This window comes from Symsagittifera roscoffensis, chromosome 5 (genome assembly GCF_963678635.1).
Source record: "Symsagittifera roscoffensis chromosome 5, txSymRosc1.1, whole genome shotgun sequence".
NCBI classification, from domain to species: domain Eukaryota; kingdom Metazoa; phylum Xenacoelomorpha; order Acoela; family Convolutidae; genus Symsagittifera; species Symsagittifera roscoffensis.
In genome coordinates this window covers 13,504,939-13,523,055 of record NC_087066.1, presented here as the reverse complement: position 1 = coordinate 13,523,055, position 18,117 = coordinate 13,504,939, and the positions used below count along the sequence as shown (strand labels likewise).

Below are 18,117 nucleotides of genomic sequence, written 5' to 3'. Positions count from 1 at the left end.
TAAACACACTCGTAAACACCACACAAGAATGTACAAGCCGAGTCTATGATCCTTGTATAAATTACCTTGATTTTCAACAATAATCTAATTTTGAATCAAACATGCCAATTGCCCAATGCATTTCTGCGGATAGAGCCATGACCCAAGGCTTTGCCGAATCGGTCTGTCAACAATAAACAAAAATGAGAGATTTTTAAAGCTACAACAGCAACGTGAACGAAATCATCGTTTATCGAGATTCCATTTCCGGACAGACAATTTATAATCTGATCACTAAGGAAAAACCTACCTATCAAAGCATTCACTATGCACTAGATGAAATGAAACATCATGCGATTGCTAATAAAACTCGTTGTATTGCAATGCCGAAAATTGCTTGTGATCTAGACAAAATGGATTGGAAAGAAGTTTCTAAAATCATCGTCGATGTGTTTAGATTCGCTGGAATCACAATTTATGTCTATGTACCAGGTTGGAAAATAAATAGCATGCCTGCACTAGAAGTATTCGATAGAGAAAGTGTATTCGAAACATTTGAACAAATCGGTTCTGATATAGTTCAAGCCTGTAATAGCGAAAGCAAACTAGCCACCGATTTCTCGGATGATGCAAAGAATCTTTGCAGACCATTCGTTCGAGATTAGTTTCCAAAATATACGAACAAAGAACAACACGATCAGTTGATCAAATTTATTGTAAACGAAACAATTAAATCAGGCTGACATTATAAATTCAATCAACAAAAAACTGATAGCACTATTCAATTCCTTTCCGAATTTGATTTTACACAAAGTGATCTATCGGACGACGAATTTGTCGATCTACTCCAAATCATCATACATGACATTGATGTATATTCTCATCATAAGTACGATATTGGAAAAACAAGTTCCATATACCTCTTAAAAAGATGCTACGTTCAAAAAGCAACGAACAAGCAAAATACCCACACATTTACGAGACAAACTGGACAAGTTATTGCACGAACTAAACAAGCTGGTATAATACGAGAGTTGAACGAAAATTATGATATGAACTCCTGGTTAGTAAAACCTGTTATAATGTTTCATAAGGAGGACTACGTAAAACTTGTATTAGATGCTCGGTACCAAAACTCAATAACAGGTGTTAATGACTCGAATAAATGGCTCGTATTTTACAAGCAGTGATTTACCACGTGCTTATAACCAAGTGCCTCTCACCGAAGAAGCTCAAAAACTTACTAGTTTTATTGTCGGAGGACGACAATATACTTATCAAGCTGGTTTTTATGGTTTAAAACCACTTCCAAATTTCTTTAGTAAGCTAGCTAATGAAATACGCTTTCGGTCCGCTTATAAAAACAAAAAGGCAACAACATATATTGACGATACTCTTCTACAGAGTAAAAATAAAAACGAAATGTTTGATACTATCAGAGAAAACCACTCTTTGCTTCGTAATGCGAACCTTAAAGCAGCTCCCGACAAAACTTTTTTCTTACGAAAAGTGAAGTTTCTTGGTCACGTAGTATCGAAAGAAGGTCTTTCTGCAATAGCTTGTCGCATAGATGATATAAAAAAGCTAAAATCACCCGAACCTAAAACCGAAGTACTAGGTGTTCTCGGAATAATGGGATTTTATAGTACTCTAATGGGACTTTCATGTAAATGCAAAATGTCTATACGAGCTTGCAAACACCGAAAACAAATTTCAATGATTACCATGTCATGAAGCCGTTTTTCAGAAATTGAAAGACAGATTTTGCCATGATATTGCTAATGCAATTCCAGACACAGATTATCCATTTCACATTCACGCCGACTCTTCGAATATAGGAACTGAATGTATTTTAATCCAAGACTTTCCAGATGGAAAGAGAATGGTATCCGCAAACTCCAGAGTTTTCGATAAAGCCGAACAAAAAATGTCACCACAGCATCGTGAAATTTGAGGTATTATATCCGCTTTTAAACATATGAACTCTATATTATAGGTTCACCGTTCCCCATATATCTATAATGCGATCATAGACCAATTTTGTTCTTATGGTCCAGAAAAGGACAAAATTCACACCGATTTTTTAAATATCAAGTTGTGCTGACCAAGTTTCATAATCTAAAAATTATTTACACACCAGGCACAAACTTAGCTTTTCCTGATCTTTTAAGCAGAAATGTTCCAATCGCTGATATCAAAAAATATCAAATTGAACATAAAACGATTCCAAATGAAATAAAACTTGTTCTAGACTCCGGAGAACAAATTAATTATTCAGTGCTTCACAAAGAAGACAAAAATACAACAACGATTGCTATCCAATCACTGCTCAATTGCAAGGTGGAAAAAAAACTTATAGATATAAGTGAAAAAGGCGATTTCAGCATCGAAGAAGCACCAGATTACTATGAAGAATCTTGCAACGCAATCCAGAACATAACAGAGAATTTTTTAAATTTGGCGAGCAAGTCAACCCACAATTTTTACGTAGAAATACCTGACGAATTTTTCGCTCCGGATGACGATCTTGATAACCCAGAGTAGTTAGAACCTTCGAACAATGTTTAATTGACGATTTTGAACAGGCAAAACAAGATTTTGAAAATAGAACTTAAATTAATTGAACCAATTAGCTTGCACTCAGAAAAAGGAAAAAATGATTCACTAGATTTAATCATTTAATTGACGGATTTCACAAAAACTGTTGCTCTTGATGTAGAAACAATTGTCCAAGAACAATTAAAAGATCCAGTAATTGACTCTGTCAAAAAAATGGGTCAAAAGAGGTACAAAACCAGAGACCAAACCTGATCGACCTCGAGATAAAGCTATAAGAGCTTATCTTCGACAGTTTGATCTACAATTCATCGAAAACTAAAATGGATTATTGTGTATTAATGAATATAACGATGCTTGTTCCCAAACCCTAAAAATATGTTTGCCACTGATTATTTCTCAACAGTTTCTACCTAGCCCATAGTCATCTATTAAGTGGTCATCACGGAGAATCAAAAACATTGGAAAGTATTAAAAGATACTTCTATTGGCCCGAACTATATAAATGGGTAAAAATGCTTGATTGTCAAAAAAACAAGCCAGTAAGAAAAGATTTAAATGAGAATCCCTTACAGCAATGGGGTCAACTAGAAACAACGCCAATGAAAACAATTCATATTGACCGCAAAGGTCCACTCAGACCAATGAGTAGCGGCAAAAACTATTGCTTAGTTGTTGAAGACGCATTTTCTCGATACATACAAGTATATCCTTGCAAACACGCCGATTCAAAGAAAACAATAAATCTTCTTGAAAAATATATCACATTTGGCATTCCACAACAAATCATTCATGATAATGGTAGTGCTTTTATAAGCAATGATTTCGTTCATTGGTCATTTGAATTAGGTATTACACTTAGACCCAGAACTACATACGCACCGTGGACAAACGGCTGAGTTGAGGTCCAAAATAAACAATCAACCCAATATTCCAGGCATTTTATAAATGATGCTGGTTCTAATTGGTCAGAACTAACAAACAAATTTGCCTTTGCTCCTAACACCGCCGTCAATTCAAGTACTGGTTATACGCCATACGAAATCGTATTTGGCATTAAACCACAAATTCCAATAAGCCTAAAACCAGGATCTCAGAAATTGCACCGGCCTTTCACCTCATGTTCATGAAAAAATCGATAAGTTACTCCAAAACCGAATATCCTCAGAAAATTTACAAAGAGAGAATCTTTATAAAACAATTTACAGCAAAACTGATATACATTGCCGCCGCGTCACTAATCAAGCGCATTATTTCCGAAATCAACATAAGCTGGGTAAACCAATCAAAATTGGCAGTAAAGTATTGCTTGAAAATAGATCTAAGCCGCTTTTAAAGTCCCAAAAATTGCTAATTTTAAGACCTTGCCCATATACTGTAATTGAACAAGCAACATATGTCAATTACAAAATAGAAAAGGATGCAACATCAGAGAAAAAAAATGGTACACCGCAATCATATTGTTGATTATTTCCCAAAAGAAAATACAATACCAAAATTGGTTACTGAATAGTCAACTGATCAATGTCCGATGGTTTTTAAAATCATCTAACAAATCAACAAATCGACGATTTTAATCAGCCCAAAAAGACTGAATTTGCAAATTAATCCTATTGGCCGGTGATATCTGGTGGATATCAACATATGTCAAACCACGATTCTACAATCAGAAAATCTGAACAAATTAAGTCGCCAAAACAAAGTTCTGATCCCGGACAGGATACTATGAACTTAAGGACTTTATTCGAATCAACATCATTTAACCCCGATATACAGCCTATTACTAGTTCTACGCCATACCCAAAACGTATATGAATTGAACTAAGTAAACTCAATAGCCCAAGTAGCTCGCATAGCCACCGCAACATTAGAACACAGTTTCATTTTCACCAACCCGAAATGTTTCTCAGCTTTCTAATACTGCAGAAGGATTTTCAAATTATGCTCAATCCCCAAATAATTCAGAAAACTACTACGAACATAGTTTCTATACGCCTATTCCTAAAGTGAGCTCGGAAAGGGCAAAAAGAACTAAACGTCCCAGTCCAATTCCATCTAGTCTTATACCCAGATTTGGAAAAAAGTAAAAAGACAAATGGATATTAGAAAAATAAACTTATTCTTCTTTAAATTTCGCCCCAAGGCAACTTCGACTCAAAATTATTTGATATTTCATGTATAATTTTATTAGCACACAAAATTTCTAGAGTCATTTTGTCACTTCTTTGTTTTAATTGCTTGCTTTTGGCTACTATCTGCAAAACCGGCTCGGGTTGTCACCAAGCCATTGTAATTCTTTTAAGCATATCTAGTTTCTCTCGTCCGTTTTCCATGAACATGCTTTTATAGAACTTAAATAACAGTAAAAATATTAGTTTCTAAACGAAACAAAAAGATTTATGTCAAAATATAACTGTAGTATTGAAACTGTAATCAAATGATCAAAAATATACTCACATCCTCACCAAGGAGCAAACCGATCAACTCTATCGAATCGCTAGACAGTTGATCAATTTCCTCCCAACAATTAAACATGATATCAGCCTTTCTATCCAAATTATATTTTATTATTTGGGCTTACCACCATTCGTCTTCCCGCAAAAGCGGAATTTCGAACAAATAATGGTCGTTCGTGAATAAAAAATGCTCGACCCGTCAAATAAAGAGATCTGAGTTATACATAAATTCATAAATTTTTCTTCTCTCCTCCTTTCTCTCATCACTTATATTCCAACGCGGAATAATTTTCAGAAGCTCAAATTTTTCTGGATACTCGAGCCAGTTATCTTAACCATTTTTTGTAGCCATAATTTCAATTAATTAGAAGTTAATAAGTTCAAGAAGAAAGCTCTTATCTCTGACCAAATGGTGAGAACATATGATTAAAAAATAAGCAAAAACGCATATCACTACCGTCTTAAATTGCAAATAAATCCCCTCCCATTGCCCGTAGACATTTGCCAGTAAAACCAAATACGGCACAGTATAGTATATCAATTACAACTGAACAGCTGGCTTTGCTAAAACCTGTCTTAAACAAATAAATTTTATCAAAATCTGATCCATATAAGCCAGCAAAAATAAGCCCAGAATCATTCTTTCGAAAACCTCTCAAACCTCCAAAACCTTCCTCTGCCGATTAAGACTGCAAAAAATCAATAATTTTTAAAAATAATGTCTAAAAATCACCGATCTCGAAGAAGGTGAAATTATTGACTTTGATCATTCAACGGACCAAATAATCGCTGATTTGCTGAAAGTAAGTAAAATTTCTATTTTCCGCCACCGTCCAAAAATAAAAAAAATTTTGGTTAGCTTTATACACTCTTTTAAAATTTCCCCCAACAAATGTGCGCCTTTAATCCAGAGGACAATCTCTACGCTAATGCAGCAAAAGTTATATAAATTGCGCATTTTGATTGTCAACTAATGACATCGAATAAAATGTTCTCGCTAATAAAGTAGCTCCCTGCATAATTCAACCTGAAAATATCGAAACTACAACAACCGAGGTTACTCTTTACCAACGGCATTATAGTACAAAAATTAATGCGACAATGTGTCATATAAAACACTAATCTATCCGATGGTTTTGTGACTCTTTCGATTCAAGCGGAATAGACGCTCGCAAAAATATAATCACGACTGATATACCTAATTCCCCTGATAATTATGAGCACGCCGCCGAACGGGGATATGTTAACTTAGGATACTCGAAACAAATTCCTTTTCGCTTTGACGAAAAAACTCAGAAATACAAATAGAGGCAAAGTTGATGGCGAAAACCACAACGAATGCAGCGATCGCTCTTGGATCCATTTGGATACTTTCGAATCGTACATGGAAAATATTTCCTTAACTGTCAATTCAAAAAATGGCACTGTTATTAACTGGCATAATATTCCATTGCCTTGTCCTGTCTATGAAAATGGATGCGACACAACATCACTCGACCCTTTTGCATATACTTGGGACGAGCCCCAAAACTGCAATTTTTCGGTTCTCAAAAAAGTCGAAGCAAAAATGATTCGAAATGAAGAGAATTATTATATTGTAAAAGATACTTTTACTAAAATATCCAACCACCATACGCGAGGTAGAGACACTCAACAATTTATGCTAAAAATCCTAAATAAACTACAACCTTTATGTGGACACCCAAAAATAGTCTACCCGACTCAATACGAATCATTGTTCATAGCATACCAGAACGGTTTCAATATGGATACCAGTTTACAAATAAACACGAGTGCTATTACAGAAATTATTCATTCAGAACCAAATTTGACTTATGTGAAATACACTAAAAATGAAAATTATCCCTTTGCACCGGGACAAATAGACAACGAGGCTCATCTAGGATCAAAACTAGATTATATTGTTTTTTCGAAGCTTTTACATGCTTCGAACTGCCGAATGGGCACTTTTAACGAATCAATGTGAGTTAAAACGCTCCAAGATTCTCAACACTTTAATGCTCTCTATCGAAAGCTCGCGATTAGCCGGCTATATTTTGACCCGGAAAAGGTCTAAGTTTTTAGAGACCAATGGCAATGTTGCCTGGCTCTACCACTGTCCAAAATTCTTCTCCATTACAATTAAAGGATGCATGTTATAATCGGACACCAATTATGTATCGCGAAAAAACTCATTTCGTCGATCCGATCACTTTACAAACTTTTAAATCGGCAGATCAACAAGACTGCTCCGATAAGCATTTAAATCTTTATCATCTAGATCTTGATAACGATAATTCTTGGATCGAACTCACACCCTCTATTAGTAGAGTAAAAGGTCTGCATATTTTTAAGCCGAAAGAAATTAAACGGCAAGTAAAACACTCTCTTCCATCTAGCCATGATGCTTCTATTTACACTTATGCACAAAAGCAAAAACTTTGGAGCATGATTACTGATCACTCTGAAATGAAGGGTATTTTACAAAAAGTATCATAAACTTTTCTTAATGCGAGAAGTCAATACGGATCTACGCAAAACATATACTGAGACTATCTTATCTCGCCTGATTTTTGGAAGAACGAGTACCCTCGTATCTTTGGTACAATACAGTACTATTTAGAATGATGCGTAATAATATTCGCCTCTTTCCTTTTCATCAAGTTTATACTCGACGCTCTTGTATTTGTAATTTAAGTTTTCACATACACAAACTAGCCGGCCGAACTCTTCATTTCGGAAAAATTATGTTAGCCGCCTCTTACAATATACTTTTCACTTCCATAGTGACTTCAAAATTCGCTCAAAATGAAAACGATCAAAATATTGGGCATGATCATAGGCCTCAGGCACCTCAACAAGAGGATTCTGTAAATGAAAATCAGGATAAAATTTATCCTAGACTCCAACAAGTCGATTACAATAATCGACCCGCTGTACCGGTGTAATTTATTTTATTTGTTAAGATACACCCACTGATCTTCTTCAGACTCCACTTGAAGAAGACTTGCGTGATTTCGAAAACCGTCTGTCTTTAAATGACCCTATGGAAATACCATTCAAAATCATCAACCCGATTAATCAGCCAAAATTGAATACCAATTTTACAATCCCAAAAGTGAAACAATCTAATGGCATTCAAAAAAGAGAAGCTATTATCCGACCTTTCAAAATTCTCCCTTCTTCTTCAACTCGGCAACAGCTAGAATCTGAAACTATAATAGTTCACCAATCAGCAAATTCTCTAGAAATTGAAACAAAAATCGCGATCCAAGTCAAAAAGGAACAAAACCTCAACCACAGAAATCCGCCAAAGTTTGATACCAGTTCAAATTATGCGCTCTCTCCCTTTATTAACCAATTTAAGATAAAAACCTATCACCCTTACCAAAACGGTAACGGTGCCTACAGTCTGGTTAATCCACAACTCCCCCATCAACACATTTGTGTTCCAGCAGCCTTTATAACCACCCAAATGCGAACTCCAATCTTCGACAACACCTTCCAAGTTGCCGCCAAAATTGTTGTCGATGTTGACAAATAGTTACTATCATGTTGCTGAGCCGGGTGATTTGTTGATTCAACCGGCTTTTGCTTGCCACTGTGTATTCACTAAAGAATGCTTCGAGGATGGACGTAGAGTGTGGTCTCTAGTGACAGACTCCTACACGGATCAAGTGCAAAAGAATTATATAAACGACTTAAGTCGTATCAACCAAATGCACAAAACCATAACAGTTCTCCGGTAAAAAAAAGGATCTCCAAGGTGGAAAGGAGAAGGAAACTATTAGTTTAAAAACCAAGGTGGAAGGAAACTATTAGTTTCAAGATTATCTGTTAACCTCCATACCTTTATTTTTTAACTTTGTATTCGTTTATATCCAACTGTGATTTAGCCGCCGCCACCCTACAAAGTATGCTTCTAAAATTATAGTCCAGTATTGCCGATAAGTATATTTGCCAATCCAAATTTGAAAAAATGTACTTGATGTTAAATTTCTTAAAAGTACCCAGCTGTGATTTGGCCGCCGCCGCAACTCTACAAATCACTGCTCTGCTCTACATGCACATTTTCTACAAGACGCAATAATAGGACGTGACTACACTACAAGCAGCCATTCATCGACCGACTACACTACAAGTCATTTTACGAGCAAACTGTCAAAATCAGACACAAAAAAACTTTACGCAAACTCTATTAAAACATTTTGATGTTTTGTACATTACATATTGCTTTTAAATTTTTCTATCAACTGGTATCACCGTTTAACAATCACCCTATAAGATGGTTGGATGTTCTGAAATGAAATCAGAAACACTTGCTAGCTTGAAGTTATGTGTTTGCTCGGTTGATAAAACATCACCAAAACCAAACATTACGATATATGTTGTCTCTTTCTGATTGGTTTAACCAACCGATGGAATGTTGAATATATGAAAATGTACGGTATATAAGCCAAGCGAAAATATACCAAATCATCACAATCACAATCACTATCATTATCACTATCACAATCAATCTACATCCAAGAACCGATGTTCTATATTTGATGTGTGTCCACTATATGTGAAATAATAAACTTATTTACGAGTGAAAGAAACTTTGTCTGTTGAATAAGAATAGAAAAGTCTTAACAACATTCAGAAAGACCCCTTATTCTAACTAGCTGCGATTTGGTCGATCGCCATAAGTTAAGTCACACCATTTCCTTGCAGCTCAACAACATACTCAAAGAAAAAAGCGTGAGCCAAAGTTCCCTCCTACTCTTTCTATTTACTCACTTTTGAAGTGTATTGATTTTTTGTCTCAAGGTATAAATGCTACCAGCTGAGATTTTTCATCCAACTTTGGGATTAATTATTTTGCATCCGAACAATTTTGCAACCGAAAACTTCATTAGGTATGCTATTCGCCAAATAATGGCTGTTCCATAATAGAGACCATTTTCAGTGTGCCTTACAATTTTCTTTGCCGACTTACGCGGACTTTTCTTTGAAAAATTTGTTTTGAGCTTAAAAAATCTGGAAAATTTCATTTATAGCGCTTTTGTTTAAAGTCAAATCTTTGAAAAAACACAGCTTAGACAAAAACGATGTTACTACGAGGTAATTAAGAGCCTGAATGATAGTTTTAATGGCCAAATGAGTACAAATAGCTTTTTGACCTGAAGGTAAAATTCTAACTGTGGCTTTTATTTGACCAATCGAAGATGCTCGCACGTTTAAAGTGTGTTTTTTAAGAGAATACAAATATGGATCTGGATGTAAACTGGGATTAGAATAATGGATCTAGATCTTTCTGATTTTGTCAGGTAAAAAACTAAACTTTCATCAGAGGAAACATCCACACCCTGGTATTGTACGATCCATTGGGATTAGGAACAATCAGAACTTTTGACTAATAGCCAGCGTAATAACTCAGTGAAAATCGCATTTATAGAAGTGTCAGCCACTTAAGTTATGAGAACACCATCTAAAGGAAGATATTAAATTTGAAAAAAAAAATTGAAGGGAAAAATTTGAAGATGTAACAAAAATTAGTCATGACATTTTCGTACATGAAAAAATGCAAAGTTTTTGTATGACTAATATTTTTCCATTTATAGAAATTGTCCGCTGAGAATTTTGGTCATCCAGGCAATTGGTATAACAGAAAAATTATTCCACTTGGCAGCTTTTAGTACAACTAAAAATAAAGCACTCAAATCGGGATGTTTCATAACAGGAGTGCATCACGATTTGAAAATTGCTACTTGAATTTAAATATCTATCTACAAAATTATACAATTTCTATTATCGCTTCCATTTTGGCTTTGATTCGAACCTCTCCTTCTGCAGGCACTAGGGCGCCTTGTCGTTCTTTGGTTCTGTTCCCCCCTTTGTACCATTGCTGAATGATCATCATCAGATCTGTTCTGCGCAACATTTTCCGCTTCCTGCAACGTACGTGCAAGTTGCTCATCATTTTTGCATTGTTCGCTCTTATCTAACTGCAGTGCAAGCTCAAAATCTTCGTCGACCGGTTCGTTACTGCTAATTTTACTACTTGTATTGTTATCACGTTCGGGAGTTCTTGCTCGAAGGTGTGATGTTTTACGGAAGAAAGAATTGACGAATTCATTGTCTCCTGAGACTGATGATAAAGCTTCCCAAACCACTGAATCTTCTTTCACGAATCCCTGATCGGTTACCAGTTGGTACACAATTCCTTCTCTTTTCGTGATGGTCGAAAAATGGTTATTTCTGAATAGAACCGCAACTTCCGATTCCTTAAGCGCAGCTGTTAGTTCGAACAAGCCATGATATGTCAACTGATTTGAAGTATCTTCTAGAAAATCTTTCACGACAAAACTTTCTGGACTGTTTTCATCTAAAGCCACTTCAACTGCTTTGTTGTAAGTTTTGTTTTCTAGAACGGAATAAAGGTTTTTATCCTGAGGATCGACAAGCCAGCCATGATACAGTTTAATCCCTAACAAATCAAATATGACAATTTCCGGAGTCAACTCGTAACTGGTCACTGATGAGAAACCAATGTTGACGTCGATTCCCGACTGGAGTTTGCAGATCACTGAGAATGCGTCTGATATGTTGTGTTCGTAGTTCAGTTTGTCTTCATCTGATGAGAACTCTTTTGGGACTCGGTTAATCAAATGGTGTCCTAAACAGCATTCAGTTTAGATAAAACGACCAACTAAAAGACTGAATTAGGAGGTTGAAAATAATAAATTATACAACAGTGCAGCAAAAATAAGTAAGCTCTCAAACATTCAAAAGCCTTATTGTATCAAAGCGCCAAATAGGAACCTAAGACTCGTTTTCAAACAGTTTAGTTTTATTTGGTAACTATATGCCCTATAATAACCGGATCTCTTGGCCGAATGACAACTTTAGTATAATTCATATAATAATCTACAACTGTTTATAATACCAGTTTTAATTAATCAAGAATGTCGAAAAAAATGGACTGACCTATATGTTTCATCAGACTAGTAGTATTCGTATACTCTTCCGACTCATGCAGATGCAACAGTCTCCTCAGAAGCAACACATTCATAATTGCAATCAGAGGACAGGGTCCATTCTCGTTCTGAGTCACAATTGGAGTCTCAAACTCATTGAATTTAATCCACTTCGTGTAATACAAGGAATTATCCACATTTCCCGCTTCTAGAGATATTTCGATAGCCCGCGATGAGTTGACAGTATCGGAATCGTTGTTATCGATATTGGAGGGCGAAGGGTCATCGTCTGTTGGGCGTTGGGGCGGTTCAACTTCCGGATGGGAGTAACTCTTTTCGCTTTCAGGAGCTGGAGTTGGGCGTTCGTCACTACATTCTGGTTGATCAGACATTTATCTAAAATATTATTTAAGCTCCTAATCAAATTTTTCTACCCAAGCACACCTAAAAGGCAAATTTAATTCTCGTTTTAATATAGCATGCAAAACATCTGTTTTTCTTCATGATAAAACACAGCTCGTGCATGAATATTTCCAAAACACATTAAGTTAGAACTGCATAACAAAGAGTTGTTTTTGCTAGCTTCATCAATTTACAAACATTCGAAAAAATCCTTCTTGCTGCATATAAAAAAATATATATAAAATCAGAAAGAGGAATCAGAGATCAAAACTAAAAAGAACATAAACAAATTGAACGTTTTTTGGAAATTTTTAATGTAGTCCGAATCACGACTGAAAGGGCTTTAATATGATTTATCACTCAACCCAGTCCGATGATTATTTGTGGTATCTGATTTTGCGGGGAAAACAAAAAGAAAAAATACTTAAAAAACACCCGAATACAAAGTTCCTCCCCATTTTTCAAATGGTCGGAACAAAAAGTCCTGGAATGCACAAAAGAAAAAGACAAATAACAATGAAAAAATAAGGAGACGAAACCTCGCTGTCTTAAAATAATCTTTACCTTCTAGGAATCTTTATCTCTTATCTGAGAATTAGCTGTATCTTCTGAAATTAAAAACAGCCTAAATATCTTTCCATAAAACTGAAACAATGGAGCAGACCCCTAAAACCAAAGTAATTGAATTAACAGCAAACCATTCTTACAACGAAAACAAAAAATGTTCAAAAAAACGTTAGCCAAATTTTGTAAATGTTATCAATTTCCACAAACATTCAAATACCAAGCTCTTTCTTCGCACAAAACAAACATTTTGAAATATTTTCGAACATTTAGAAATCCGAAATCTTTTTAAAAGACAAAAATTAACATTCTCACCAGGAAAAAAGATTGAACACAAGCCGTAGCTGAACAAATTGTAAACATAGCCATCAAACAGTTGGTAAAAGTCTATGAACACAAGTAAACAGAAAAAAAGGAACGGACTTGTTTTTCGAAAACATGCCTTTTACTCAACCTTCTTGATGCTTCTTGAAATCCAAAAAATATATATCAAAAAACGACCAACACATTTTTCAAATTATGGTACCTAAGTTTGATATCAAACAGATTACTTAAGAGAATGTCTCTTACTTTTCTACAATTTGAGCAACGATTCCAATCTTTCTACAGAGGCAAAGCTGAGGTTTGCACCACTTGCGATGCAAAAATTCCCCTTTGAACGATGTTACCCTTGAAAAAAAAATTTAAAAAAATGAAAAAAAAAATCGACCGTTATTTTATGTTTGATATTGTTGCAGCGCTTTCAGGAGGTCCCATTGGTTTGAATTTAAGCAATAAAAAAATTGGCGCTGTGATTTTATCGTTTTTGTAAATTCAACCGGAAAAATGTAGGATACAATATATTTATTGAATAAGCCGACGGAATTAAACCGGCAGCCAGTAAACTGAAATTGAATCGGAAAATTTCGCCAAAATAAAATTGATAAAAAACATGCACTATCCATACAGTACCCACGAGTCCCAAAAATGTACTGAAGGGAAGGTGGTATATGCATTTCGCAAACTGAACCGAGAGCTTAATCAACAGCAATGAAGCAGAAAAACCATCAGCCAAAAAATAGTTGAATCGAAATTCTATAATTATACATGCTACTATCAAAATATGAAAAAAAAAATATTGAAAAAAACATACCCAGACAATAATATGCAAAAATAGCATCGAAAAAAATCTATAAAGCAAAAATCAAGCAGAAACACTTCAAGCATAAAAAATTTCAAAAGATTTGAAACTACAAAAAAATTTAAAATTCGCCTCTCCCTGAACAAACACACACTTTCACTGAAAATTTTTTGCTAATCAAACGGTGCAATAGGAGGCCACTAAGCCGATGTAATAAAATACGAAACCTATTCAGCAGAAAAAAAAGCGGAAAAACAAAATCGAGTTGGAGAAATAACTACCAACGTAAAAAGCAAACTTCGAAAAGGACGAATATTTAAATTAATTAACTCAAACACGCTTAATATTTGCAACCGAGAGGAGTAGGATTCACAAAGAGGTGAACCAAGAGTCCTGTGAACCAAGTTATATATGAGAAAAATGTCTCTAATCGATTGCAATACCCTTGCTTACCGTAAGAGTAATCAGTTTTATTCGCAAAGAAAGAATGAAGCTACCCATTTTTATATATTTCTTTCATAAAATATTTTGATATTGAATTAATGTTAAATCAAAAAGGATTGCATAAAAAGTCCAAGAATCAACTGCGGACCTTTAGACACAGTGAAGAGCGGAGCTCCTCGCCACTTGCGATTCATTACAATTATAACATGGCAAGAAAGCCAAGAGAAATTGAGACAAAAGCAATTGAATTGAAAAAATATTTGAAAAATATCGGAGAACAATACATCTACAATCATTTCAATACTTGTCTCAAATGAACTTCAATTTGAGAAAAATATGTCCTAGAACACAATTGCCAGTGCTACTTTATCATTCAAATAAAACTTACTGAGTTGTTACTTAGCCCACAATACCTGGCTATCGACCCCTAGCTTAGTCCAAAATACCTGCCTGAGCCGACAAAAAACTGAGCTATTGGGTTAGTAAAATGAATATTCGATCTTCAAAGGCCGCAGTACGAAGCACTAAGGCCGCTATAACAATGGCCGAACCCATTCAAGTCGAACGAACCTTATAAGCGAAAACATGTATAAACATCCGCACTTGGTGAATTTGCAAAATACAGGAACTAGCGATAATCTTAGAAGTTTTTTGAAGTTATTTCCTGCCTTGAATCAATTCGCTAATTTAAGCATTTATTTAGGCAGATCAGTCAAAATTTATTTAAGGAAACGTTGAAACTTTTGAAATAATTCAAACTATTTCCAAGTGAATACATTCGAAAAAACTCAACTTTATTCTCAGCTAGCTATTCAACTATATAACATAGTTATAGTATAGTGAGAATCAATTCGCAAGAAATTGATTACTCTCTAAGCAGGCTAATCAAATGATGATTTTCGAAAATATTTAAGTTAATTTAAAGCAGGAATCGGATCGAGAAAAACTCAAGTTTATTTAATCAAGCCAATCAAGCATTGAAATTTTGTAAAGCATGAATCGGACAGCAAAAAAGTAAAGCAAGGCTTGAGCAATAGATTTTGGAACAATCAATTTGTTTCCATAACTTGAATCGATTCGCGAAAACTTTCAAGTTTTTTCCAGTAAGCAATTGAGCAATAACAAAAATGATTTAGGTTGTTTTCATAACTTGAATCGATTCCCGACAGCTGAATCGGTTCAGCAGAAGACTTATCTATTTCAACTATGCAAAGAGGTTAAAAATGATCTCATGGCTCGATTCAATTTGCAGGCTATTGAGCAATAAACTTTTATATCGTTTCATTTTTTTTTCAGCCTGAATCGATTCAATAAAAATTAAAAATTTTTGAAGCAAGCTCTTGAGCAACAAACAGTTGAAATATTTCAAGTTGTTCTTGAAGGTTGATTTTTTTGGGAAAAACTTGGGTTTCTTCAAGCAGCTTTTATTTTTATAGCTTAAATCTATTAGCACAAAACTAATGCTTTATTTCAAGCCAGCTCATGCGCAGAAAAAATCTTTGAAATATTGAAGTTGTTTATTGTTTGAATCGATTCGCAAAAAGTATTTAAATTTTCAAAAAAAAAGGATGGAGCGATAAAAAAAGTTGAATTATTTCAAGTTGCTTCATAACATGAATTAGTCAACGAAAATTTGAAGTTCAAGCAACCTTATGAGCGATAAAACTTTGAAATAACTGATTTTTAGCTTGACTCGATATGCGAAAAGTTGAAGTTGTTTGAGCAAAATATTGAGCAGTAACACTTTGCTGATGGTGAAACTCAGGTGTTAATAGTTTGAATCAAATAACAAAACATTTAGTTTTTCTTCAGTCAAATTTTGAAACTTCTGAATTTGTTTCCATAGCTTAAGACGATTCGTAAAAAATTTACGATTTTTCTAGAAAATTGTATTTTTTTTAAAACAGCAATAGAAAAAGAATTTTCGTGGGAGCTATAAACTTCTTCAGGCAACCTATTGAGGGATAACACTTTACAACTTTTCAAACTTTTTGATAGCTTAAATCTATTCGTGAAAACTATAGGCTTTTTTCATGCAAACAACTGAACAATTAAATTTTTCAAGCAAATTATTCAACAAAAAATGACTCATTTTCTATGAGGGCTTCGATGAGGAAGCGCGAGCACTAGTTATATGGTCAAATTTTTTAAAATTTATTCTAATTTAAAAAAAATGTTTTTCAAAACTTAAGGGCAATCTGTTTAGACATCTGAAAAATTTTCTAAATCTAAGTTTTGAAAAAATTTTGAAATCATGAAAACGTGAAATCTCGGTAATCAAAAAGTTTTTAGCAACCACATTTGGGGGCCAAACTGGCGAGACCTGAGACAAACCTGACAGCGTCCAACTAGAGTTGGGAATTTCGAATATTGTTAGGTTTTTATACTTAAGTTGTGTTGAAACTACTGAAAAATTTTTTTATAAACGTCATATCTCGAAAACAAACAAATTGAGCAATCATCAGTCATATTTGGAACACAGTGGTAGAACCTTTTTGTGTACCCTGATTGCACACCACCATAGGGGGTTGAGATTTGTAGGTTCGGTTAGATTTTTTTCAATCCAAGTTTTTTAAAAAAGCAACTTAAAAAATCTTAACAAACGGCATATCTTGGAAATTTGTTCTCATGGCTCAATTCAAATTGCAGGCTATTGAGCAAAAACCTTTTATATCACTTCATTTTTTCAGCCTGAGTCGATTCACTAAAAACTAAAAAATACTGAAAAAAATATATAAACGTCATATCTCGAAAATGAACAGAATTGAGATGTCATCAGTCATATTTGGAATACAGAGGTACAACCTTATTGTGTACCCTGATTGCAAACCACCATAGGGGGTTGAGATTTGTAGGTTCGGTTAGATTTTTTCAATCTAAGTTTTTTAAAAAGCAATTTAAAAAACCTTAAAAAACGACATATCTTGGAAATTTGTTCATGGCTCAATTCAAATTGCAGGCTATTGAGCAAAAAACTTTTATATCACTTCATTTTTTCAGCCTGAGTCGATTCACTAACAATTTAAAAAATACTGAAAAAAATATATAAACATCATATCTCGAAAATGAACAGAATTGAGATGTATGTCATCAGTCATATTTGGAACACAGAGGTACAACCTTATTGTGTACCTTGACAGCACGCCACCACAGGGGGTTGAGATTTGTAGATTCGGTTAGATTTTTTCAATCTAAGTTTTTTAAAAAGCAACTAAAAAATCTTAAGAAACGACATATCTTGCAAATTTGTTCTCATGGCTCAATTCAATTTGCAGGCTATTGAGCAAAAAACTTTTATATCATTTCATTTTTTCAGCCTGAATCAATTCACTAACAATTAAAAAATAATGAAAAAAATATATAAACGTCATATCTCGAAAATAAACAGAATTGAGCTGTCATCAGTCATATTTGGAACACAGAGGTACAACCTTATTGTGTACCTTGACAGCACGCCACCATAGGGGGTTGAGATTTCTAGATTCGGTTAATTTTTTTCTTTCCAAGTTTTTTTTAAAAAGCAACTTAAAAAATCTTATAAAACGGCATATCTTGGAAAATTTGCGCAGCCATAATTGGATGCATGACTTGAAACCGCTGAGAGTATCCTGACAGTGTCCCACTGTAGGATTTG

The 18,117-nt window shown here is 34.5% G+C and overlaps 1 protein-coding gene across 1 annotated transcript; it reads right to left on the bottom strand.

Annotated features, from left to right (window-relative positions):
* Positions 1-10,325: 10,325 nt before the first annotated feature.
* On the bottom strand, positions 10,326-12,346 carry LOC134846060 (ubiquitin carboxyl-terminal hydrolase MINDY-2-like). Its single transcript, XM_063863246.1, has 2 exons — positions 11,964-12,346; positions 10,326-11,652 (listed from the first exon to the last, which is right to left on the bottom strand). Exons 1-2 carry the CDS (start codon positions 12,343-12,345, stop codon positions 10,763-10,765), a joined length of 1,272 nt encoding a protein of 423 aa, XP_063719316.1. The 5' UTR covers position 12,346; the 3' UTR covers positions 10,326-10,762.
* Between the last annotated feature and the right edge of the window lie 5,771 nt (positions 12,347-18,117).

What these genes read in the sequence shown, in the direction of transcription:
- LOC134846060 (XM_063863246.1), bottom strand. Translation starts at nt 12,345, where the DNA reads ATGTCTGATCAACCAGAATGTAGTGACGAACGCCCAACTCCAGCTCCT. An exon ending in TAGTCTGATGAAACATATAG is followed by an intron (nt 11,653 to 11,963) that starts GTCAGTCCATTT and finishes AATGCTGTTTAG; the next exon opens with GACACCATTTGATTAACCGA.